Here is a 10847-nt window from a genome sequence, read left to right on the forward strand (position 1 = left end):
TTGCTGTGACGACATTGAAAACAATCGGATGAAACACTGGGCGGTCTCTCAGTTTTGCGCCCCTTTCTTCCTTTCCGGGAAAATGAGTATTACATCTACTAAAAACATACTTATTTTGCAAACAAAAACTTTTATTTTTTATAATAATGTATGGAAATTATGAGCACTCTCCTTCCTAGCCTTTGCGGACATAATTGCATTTCCACCAGCAGCAATTTAGAGGTGGTTACACACCAGTGAAATGCCATTGAAATAGAAAACACCGTGACCCAATGTTGTTGTTTGGGCCCAAAAGGACCATGCTTGCTCTATTTGTTGTCAGACTAGACAACTTCATTGAAACAAGTGTGTCCTATTGATTTTTTAGCGCGGTTCTGCTGTTCGCTCGCTTGTGCCTCTTGATGCTTGGATTGGGTGTGACACTGCAGCTCACGCTTGTGTTGTGTTAAGGACTTCAGATGACGCATTTTAGAACACAATGACGCATGAAATTGAGTTTGCACAGTACAAAGTGACTGCATTCACCTACTTGGTTAGGGTATGTTTCGGGTCTGAACCCTCAGTCACTTCCAAATATAAAAACAGTGTCTTATGTTTTGTAAAAATGTTCATATTGTCAGGTTCCATATTTTCTGTTTCCTGATTTCTGTCTGAGTACCTACCTCTTGTTGACCACCATAGTCTGTTTCCAGTTTCATTCCTGAAATGAAGGGACAATGTAAATGGGAAAACTATCCAGGTTCCTTCATCTTTCCTGATGGAAGCAGCAGTTACAGTGATAAAGTACGTTTTTTCAGTTTTCATTAAAGGTACATTAGGTAAGATTAGGTAAGATAGGTAAGGTTACAAGACCATTGTGAATCCCTTCCTATAATTGAAAAAGGCTCACTGACATGTTGACCCACCCTCTGTCTGTGTTTATAGTCCTTAAATTCGGGTTTCAAAATATACAGTTGATGGTCCGACACTGTACCAAAACATTGTATAGCTGTACAATAACTCAAGCTCATTGGTTGCAATGTCAGTGCGTTCACAGAGGGATAAACAGTGGTGTGGTTTGAGGGTGTTTGTTGCTGCAATTCCTCTCTTGACCATTAGAAGTCAGAAATTACCTATTGTACCTTTAACCTCATCCTTCTGTTGAAAATTTCAAACGCTAAGGTGAAGTCCCTTTCTGCGCTCAAACGGGAAGTGTCCTGTCCATCACCTTTCAGCCACGGACACTGAGCTGAAGTCAGGAAACATGGCAGATGTCATGTTGCGGTTGTTGAATATTGGACGGCTCTTGCCGCTGATATTAAGAGCACTTCTGAATCCGGCTTTCAACTTACATTTCAAAGCCTCTCAATCTCCGTAGTGTCATCTTACTTGAGTACTGGGCTGAAGATATCATATTGCTTCACTGAAGTCTAGCATGCTTCTATCCAGGGTGACTCATGCAAACTTTCCATGGATATTTCCCAGATGAATATTAGCTTCGGAATATATTAGTGTGTGCCCATTTGTATGACGTGTTTTTGTAGTGGGCTGATATGCTTGTATGTTTGCAACCCGGGGTGACATAAATAAATGTAAAAGAACAATGAATGACTTAATTATTGAGGAAAAGCCGCAATCCTTCTTACAGGACACGTTAATGCTGCGCAGAATGTTCCAAACGTCTTTGTGTACAAGAAGTACTGAGGATCGATAACTGCAGTTGCACAGATAGCACTGGACATGTCTAGACGTATAGAAAGTGCAGCATCAGTTACCTAATGCGAGTTATCAGAAATCCCCAAACCACTCTCCTGCTAAACTAATGTGGCAGAAAAAGATGGATGACAGCAGTAGCTATTGTATGATTGTTGTGTAGGAGCGAAACAGAAGACTAAATGCAGGATTGTACACAAACACGAAATGCACGTGTGGAAATGTGCAGAGTACCGGCTGGGCCGATAACCAAATTGAGAGTTGTATGTTTAATGGAGTTACAGAGACTCACTCGATTACCGAGCCAGATTGCATATAATAATTGTATTTGAAACGGGTGAAAGAAAATGTCATACCTCTGTCCTTGAAGTAAAGTCAAAATTATTTTTTACTGAGCCTTAATTCACATTACTCAGTTCTCAATAAAAATAAATCATAATAATAAATAATAAATAAAGATAAAATGTAAATGACAATAAGAGTATGAATAAAGCAGGAAGGAAGGGGAGATATAATAATAATTAGTTATTTAGCTGACGCTTTTATCCAAACGACTTACAGTTGATTAGATTAAGCAGGGGTTGATCCATTATTATATTATTAATAATTATGAGCATTAACCTGGTGTAGCACCTGGAGGAATGTGAGGTTAAGAGCCTTGCTGCCCCACAAATTAGATTAAACATCAATTACCATTACATTCAATGTCATTAAATGTCACAGTCTAGGTGCTACACCAGTTTAACTCACACTCTTTCTCTTAAGTTCGTAACATAATATAATGATGAGGCCAGGCCTTTCAGCCCAACAATGGTCACCTTTTCCTCCCAACAAAGGGCATCTAGTGCTCACTGTTTACCTACAAACTAGACTGTTTCAAGCTTGGTCCTGAAAACCCCAATCCTTGGATTGCTCTTCCTTAAATCATGCATTATTGAAGATATCGGATGAGTGTGATTTCAGTGATGAAATTGAGGTTAGCCTGCTTTGATTGGGACTGAGAGGCCTTATGGCCTACTTTTGGTAGCTATGTTTCAAATTCAGCCAATGATGCGAGTGAGGCTTGGTTGAAATGTGTGAACTGATGTGCCTTTATTCTTTCAGGGCTTGAGGGCTTGAGTGCTTTTCTTCATATTTCTTTCCAAATTCATTTTAGGGCCGTAGTTTTCAAAACGAAGCATCAGTTAGGACAGCAGAACCCTGCCCATATTCCCCCAACCCTCTTTCGCTATCCTCTGTCCTTCTGGATTTCATTTTGGGATAAAGTTACACTGTAGGTACAGCTCTGCAAAGAAAAGTAATCTGTCTAGTGGTAGTCAACTGAAATTGCTGTTTTGTTGGTTAACATTTCGCTTAACAGTTATAAATGTGCCTTCTGTGCCTTCTTGGTGATGTCACACTTTTCTTGTTCCAAAGGTTAACACTCATGTTCTCCTGCATATATCTGGATAAGAGACTATCTGGATAGTTTCACACATATGGGCACAGGTGAAACAACCTAGTAAAGCCAGTTTGGAAAGAGTGATGAACATCAGTGTGAGTAATGTTGCGCTTTTTGTTTGCAGCGGATTTGGAACAATGGAGAATTTGCATCCAGGTTAGGAATGACCAACAGTACCTTGGTCATTAGCATGATGACACAAACAAAGCTCTGATTGAATTATCCAGAATTTTCATAGGTGAAAAAATGATAAGTATGCCATTGTTATGCTGGAATTAACATGCAGCCAGGCAAGTGTTGTGCTTAAAATCACTCTCAATATTAATCTTCATCATTTAATATAAAGAAGAGATGGATAATTAACTCTTTCTCTGAGATTTAGTGTCTGATTAGTCTAGAACTGCTTAGAAGCAAAAAAGCTAGAACTCTTGACAACCTGAATCAACCACCCAGGTTGCCCACCAAGGACAGACACAGATAATGGCACAGATATTGCCATAAATGAACGTGATTTTAGTTATGTGTTATAACGTCAGTGTTGTGTTGTAGTGCTGTGTGATGACTGCAATAACCAATCAGGAAAAACCAAACAGGAGCCAGAGAAGCAAAGACCCAAAAAAGAAGGATGCAGGGAACCTAGGAGTTGACCATCTGGTTTGTCTGTAATATCTGTGGTAATGGTACAGGAATCGTCAATGTAACAAACGTGTTATGCTACACTGCCACCTACAGGCTGTGGCAGGTATAATAAATCTTGACCCCCAGGGCATTCAGATAAATTTCACACTTCCCTGACAAGGTATTAAAGGTGAGGAGGACATTTTGTTTTTGATGAATGGAAGGCTTTAAGCAGTCTGAGTCTGTTCCTGCAGAGTGAATGGTTTGATATTTGCCAGTTTTTTCTGTGTCAGCAGTGGGCTCCAGAATTATTGGCACCCTTGATAAATATGCGCAAAAATACTGTAAACTAAAAAAATAATAGTTATTGACATTCAGTTTATTTTATGTGCAAAGTATGTGCAAACATGAGAGTGAATGTATTGAAATGAAATTATATTGTATCTTGCGAGCAGATTCTGTGTTTTGATTCCCTTTGACCAATCAGCATATGGTTTTCGTTTATGGCGTTTTCCTGATCTGGTCGGTAACCTGGTATTGTCTATGCTGTCACCCGATTGGTTGTGACAGTCTCACCTGGCGGAGTGTGAGGGGATATCTGCGCTCCCGGCATCGTAACCCGTGAGAAAATCGCATAATGTCTGCCCGCCCTTAGTGCTGCACGATGAGCCCGGCTCCCGGGCCCTGGCTGCCAAAGGCCCAGGCGGCACACTGCATTACGCCTGCCAGCCCCCCCCCCCCCCCCCAGCCCGGCTGCTGCGAGGGGGCATTCTGCTGGTGGGTAGTTGCTGGGCAACAGTGGGGACCCCCCCTCTGTCCTTATCGTTTTCACGCCTGTGGCCAGTCCTGGGGACACAGCGGCCCCGCAGTGAGGCATTCACAGGGCCAGCGGGGGGGCGGTTACTCGCCCCACGCACAGTCGCGCCAAACTGAGCTACGCTTCGTAAAACCAGCCTGCTTGCTGGAGCCCACTAAGTCCATGGACACGGAAGATTCTGGAAAGGATGATGAACACGAAGACCTGGCACCCATGGAAACATCTACATAGCACAGGGTTGCCATATCCAATCTTTACTGTGGGTTTTGTTTTAATTATGTGGCAGCAAGAAGTCTAACACTTCCAAACCTAACCTTTTTAATCTACGCACCAACAGACCCTTGCATTCACTTTTATTGAACTATATTTGTCTCAGCCGTTACTTCACTAGCTAGTCACATTGAGGGTCTTTCATCCCTGATGACACTATCATTTTTAATAGTTCTGCATTAGGAAAGCTGACGAAAAGTAATATTATGAAATTAAGCCTCATTATTTTTCAACAGATTTCTTATACTGTCAACTATAGGAGGATCTAGAGCTAGCTGGTCTGTTTGAGACAATGTTGCCACTGCTGAGCACTGTTGTTTAGAAATGCCATACTCTACATTAAAATAAAATATAATTGTATGATATTATAATCATGTTATTAAAAACTTTGTAAGATCTTAGCTTCTAACTTGTGAGTTGTGAGTGAGTGAGTATATATCTCAAAGGTCTTTAAGCTATTTTAAATGCTTTCAAGGGCCGAAATATCATCTTAATTTTGAAATGTTTAAATGGTATTCAAGCCTTTATGTCGTGATGTAAGAGCCAATCATTCTTAATTTTTTCTCTCAACTATAAATATGACTGTCTATTAAGACCATGATGAGAAACTGAGATGACCTGTGACCATCTTTGGTTTTGGATTAATTCCCCCTATTGTTTCACCAGTGAAATACAAACTGTATATTCCCTGTCTTATGGAGTGCACTGCACTACGTACCGTATATATAATACCGTTTGTAATTCTGTTTGTACATGATGGGTCATCAAATATTAAATATACCCCAGTATTCATTATATTTAATCAGAACAAATAAGAAAGAAGGAATTAAGAAAATAAAAGAAATCCAATCTCAGCGGATACCGCTGAGAAAATCCACTGTTTAATGAGGGAGCATCCCGACATTCCGACTAGAAATGAACGCGTGGATTGATCTGTTCTTCCTCTCATCCTCCTCATCCCTGCCTGGGCTGCACCCGGAGGCTCTGATCCTCTCTGCTGGGTACTTCCTGCCCTCTGGGTACTAGCCAAACTTCCTGCCCTCTGGGTATTAGCCAACCTCTTTGGATTGATGGACGGAATTAACTTCTTGGATTTCCTCTTGTGATGGGCGCTGTATACCCTAGTGGCAATATTGTATAGCTGTATATTGTTGAAAGAGGCTTTAATTTTCACGGCAGTATTTATACTGACACTGATTTGTTTGTCTGACTTTGCTGTGGAACTAATTGCCCACACGTGGGACCAATAAAGTCAAGACTAACTAGCTTACTCTTTTTGGAACTTTCAGTTCATGGTCCCTTTCATCCATCATTAATGCTTTGTGTAAATGTCATTTCTGTTTCCAAAACTTTTTATTAGTATTGAAAGTGTTTCACAGCACATACAATTTCATACAGCCATTTGCCATGTCTAATATTGTGATTGCATACGTGTATTTCTAATTAATCAAATTAATTATGTGTATGCTTTCTCTAAATATTGCTCTATTTCTACACACACTATGGAACATATACTGTATATGTTGCTTTATGAAGGGAAATAGGACATCTCTAAGATTCACAACAACACATTAAGAAAATTGTGTGTGATCATGAGTCATTCATTCATTCATTCATTATCCTAACCCGCTTATCCTGAACAGGGTTGCAGGGGGGCTGGAGCCTATCCCAGCATACATTGGGCGAAAGGCAGGAATACACCCTGGACAGGTCGCCAGTCCATCTCAGGGCACACACACCATTCACTCACACACTCATACCTATGGGCAATTTAGACTCTCCAATCAGCCTAACCTGCATGTCTTTGGACTGTGGGAGGAAACCGGAGTACCCGGAGGAAACCCACGCAGACACGGGGAGAACATGCAAACTCCGCACAGAGAGGCCCCAGCTGATGGGGATTCGAACCCAGGACCTCCTTGCTGTGTGCCGCCTGTGATCATGAGTCTTTAAAGTTAATTCTTTTATCTTCGTTAATTAAAAAAGATCATTTTTCAGAAATTAATGACAAAGAATGGAAGTACTAATCTTCCTTTAACATTGGTAAACATCAGTAAATCTTGCTCAAATTCTAGATATTTGCTCATTGCAATTCCAGTTCACAACAGGATTAATTGGGTTAATTACGGTTGTTGGCAATTCATGACTGTATTCATGCTTTGATACTGGCCTTGTAGCTTCTGTATCAGGATAAACACAGCCCCGCCACAAACAGTTATTTCTCAAAATGCTCCCTTTTCATAAACCGTAAGTAGTCCTGGGATGGTTTTACACAGTGAGACTCTAATTATCTGAAATTCTGTTCCTCTGTTTTCCTCTGGAGGGTGGACTTAATTAGCTTTTTAATGAAATTTCTTTATACACTTTTATACAATTACATATTTCTAGCATATACACCCTAATCAGCCAATCAGTGCAATGCATAACATAATGCAGATGGGGGTCAGGAGGTTCAGTTAATGTTCATTTCAACTATCAGAATGAGGAAGAAATGTGATCTCAGTGATTTTGACTGTGGCATGACTGTTGGTGCCTAACAAGCTGGTTTGAGTATTTCTGTAACTACTGATCTCCTGGGATCTTCACACACAACAGTCTCTAGAGTTTATTCAGAATGGTGTGAAAAACAAGAAAACATTCAGTGAGCAGCTGTTCTGTGGGCAGAAAAGCATTGTTAATGAGCAAGGTCAGAGGAGAAGGGCCAGACTGATCGAAGCTGACAAGAAGGTGACAGTCACGTATATCACCATGCATTACAACAGTGGTATGCAGAAGAGCATCTCTGAACATACAAAGCATCAAACCTCTAAGTGGATAGGTTACAGCAATAGAAGTCTAAAAATAAGTAATAAATACCTAATAAAGTGCTCACTTTAGGGTTCAGATTGTTTATCTTTTCCTCTGCACAGCTGGAAGGGATGGTGCAGTGCAGTGACAATAAATCAGTGTCCAAAAGTCCAGCAGCCAAGCTAGCCTAGCCAATTAACCTCAGAGAGGAGAGGAGAACAGTGAGTTTGCTTCTGTGCGCACAGCAAACACTAACCATGCTGTAGACTGTCATGATGAATCTTGCAGCGACGGGGCAGCTTCTAAAGGCTTTGTCTTGAATCTGCAGCTTTGAATTTGTTCTGAGATTGTTTGTAAGGCACAGACTTCATGCCTCATAGTGAGATACCACCAGCATAATGGCATCACTGCCCCCTATTGGTGTGAAAATGAGCAAAACAATATAATTTGGAGATTGGGGCATTGCAAGTATGAAGCAAAACTTCAGTTAAACTTCGTAAGGTATCAACAGGAGTGGGGGGTGCAGGCCCAAGACACTCAATGAGTGTAATGGAATGAGAACCTGCATGCTTGTGGCCCTCCATGGCCCATGACTGGGCCCTGGTTTAAACATTTTAGTTTTTTCCCTATGGTGCACCGTACGGCCGGGGGCAGAAAGTGGCAAATACAGGTCGCTCACTCACTCGCTCACTTACTCAGTCGCTCACTCAGTCACTCAATCAGTCACTCACTCACTTATTTACTCACTCACTCACTCAGTAACTCAGTCACTCACTCACTCAGTGGCTCATTCAGTCACTCAGTCAGTCAGTCAGTCTCTCACTCAGTCATTCAGTCAGTCACTCAGTCACTTACTCACTCTCTCAGTCAGTCAGTTAGTCAGTCACTCACTCAGGCATAGTTTACACAGGGCCTGCCCTTCGTCAGATGGCCTCTAGGGGGCGTGTCGTGGGTTGGCACAGGATCTGTGCTTGTTTGGGAAATGTGTGGGTCTTACTCACCCCGTCTCCCCCACTCACCCTCTGTAGATGATGCTTTCGGTGGGCCTCCCATCGTAGCGAGATCACCCTCCCCGAAGGCGAAGGTGTGGATGGCCGGAGGTCCCCATCACACACCCAGGCTTTCACCGAATTTATCCAATCAATGACCGCTCTTACAGGTAAATACAAACACAGCGTTTTTGGTGTCGCTGAGTATCAGACTGCGGAGACACTGTGCCGAATATATATTGTATATATGAGTTGTGAACCCCTGACCTTATACATTATTGAAGTAAGGATTCTTTAGCAATGGTTCTATCTGTTAAAATCAATAAAATATCTGTCAAAATCTATAAAAAACACAACCTGGGTTTGTGTGATATTTACAGGCATAGTAAATGTAATAAATTGATGTTAAATTATTTGAGATGGAGGCATACAGTACAATAATGAAATATATTTTGTAAAATTGTCAAAAGAATATTAAAAATTTGAAAAAAGAACAGCAACTCCCTTTGCATCATTTCTTAACAATCACAGCGAGTGGGTTTTGGAGGTACTGCTCCCTTCATCAGAGCATAATGGAGTTGCTGTCTGAATTCTTCTTTTTTCAACTGTAGACTTGCATGGATGAACACCCTGTTTTTCTTCTTTTTGCAAAATAAACCATTGGACTTCTGTTTCATGCACTGGCACTTTTTATTCAATATTCAAAATCAGACCAAAATTTCCATCTTTAAAGTTGAAAAACGTTGGTGACTTGAGATGAATCTTCCTTTGCTGTGTCTGAACTACACAGGAATCTGTGGCAAGCATGGATTTTTCCAACTGCACGGTCATGGCCGTACACAACAAGATCACCTCCAGTAAGGTCCTGCTGTCGCTCACGCTGTCTCTCCTGGCCCTGATGACCACCGGCATCAACTCGCTGGTCATTACCGCCATCATCGTCACGCGCAAGCTGCACCACCCCGCCAACTACCTCATCTGCTCGCTGGCAGTGACGGACCTCCTGGTGGCCATCTTGGTCATGCCCTTCAGCATCGTCTACATCATCAAGGAGACGTGGATCATGGGCCAGGCCGTCTGCAACATCTGGCTGGGTGTGGACATTACCTGCTGTACCTGCTCCATCCTCCACCTGGCGGCCATCGCGCTGGACCGGTACCGGGCCATCACAGACGCAGTGGAGTACGCCCGTAAGAGGACCAGCGTCCGGGCCACAGGGACCATCGCCCTGGTCTGGGTCCTCTCCGTCTTCATCTCCCTGCCCCCGCTGGTGTGGAGGCACCAGGGCGAGCGCAGCGACGAGTGCCTGATCAAACACCACCACATCGCCTTCACGCTCTATTCCACCTTCGGGGCCTTCTACATCCCGCTGGGCCTCATCCTCCTGCTGTACTACAAGATCTACCGCGCCGCCAAGACGCTCTACCACAAGAGGGGGGCCAGCCGGCTGACCCGGCAGGACACCAACGGCAGCGCTCTCCCCCGCTGCTCCGACCGGGAGCCGCAGAGCCCCGACGTCCTCAGCCTGCCCGAGAAGTCCTACTCGGACCCCTCCACCGAGGGCGACCGCACGCGCATCGCCATCCGCAGCCCGCGCTACGAGTCACAGCGGGAGAGGTCCTTCAAGAGGCAGCGCATCTCCGGGACGCGGGAGAAGAGAGCGGCCACCACGCTGGGGCTGATCCTGGGGGCCTTCATCGTCTGCTGGCTGCCCTTCTTCCTGAAGGAGGTCATCGTCAACACCTGCTCCTCTTGCAGCATGTCTGCTCAAATGGCCGACTTCCTCACCTGGCTGGGCTACCTCAACTCTCTGATTAACCCACTCATATACACCATCTTCAACGAGGACTTCAAAAAAGCCTTTCAGAAACTGGTCAAGTGCAGATGTTATCTCTGATGGAGGAAGAGAGATAAAGACACCAATATATTGAGGAGTTTATTTTTTATCTTCAATATGAATTGAGAGTATCAATATAATATATTTGGATTCTAAAAGTTGCAGCACAACTTTCTGTACACCGGATATTCTGTACAAATTGTTTTTTGTACAGTACAACACTATTGCATAAAGAAATGAAAATATGGTCAAATCTATAATGTGTAGCCAAAGAAACATTCAAACAGTATTCAAAGTAGTTCTTATCTCGGACCTACATGGCTAATTATCTTGAGGTGCAGCCTTTCTTTTAAAATTATTTTCTGATGTATGCATTCTACAAGGTTATTTTGAGTA

The 10847-nt window shown here is 42.8% G+C and overlaps 1 protein-coding gene across 1 annotated transcript; it reads left to right on the plus strand.

The window, feature by feature from the left end:
• The first annotated feature begins 9419 nt into the window (after positions 1-9419).
• Positions 9420-10511, plus strand: LOC133116970 (5-hydroxytryptamine receptor 1F-like). Its single transcript, XM_061227009.1, has one exon. The coding sequence runs from the start codon at positions 9420-9422 to the stop codon at positions 10509-10511; it is 1092 nt and encodes a 363-aa protein (XP_061082993.1).
• Positions 10512-10847: the final 336 nt, after the last annotated feature.

This window comes from Conger conger, chromosome 17 (genome assembly GCF_963514075.1).
Source record: "Conger conger chromosome 17, fConCon1.1, whole genome shotgun sequence".
Taxonomy (NCBI): Eukaryota; Metazoa; Chordata; class Actinopteri; order Anguilliformes; family Congridae; genus Conger; species Conger conger.

Coding starts and splice junctions, on each gene's coding strand:
- LOC133116970 (XM_061227009.1), top strand. CDS start 9,420: ATGGATTTTTCCAACTGCACGGTCATGGCCGTACACAACAAGATCACC.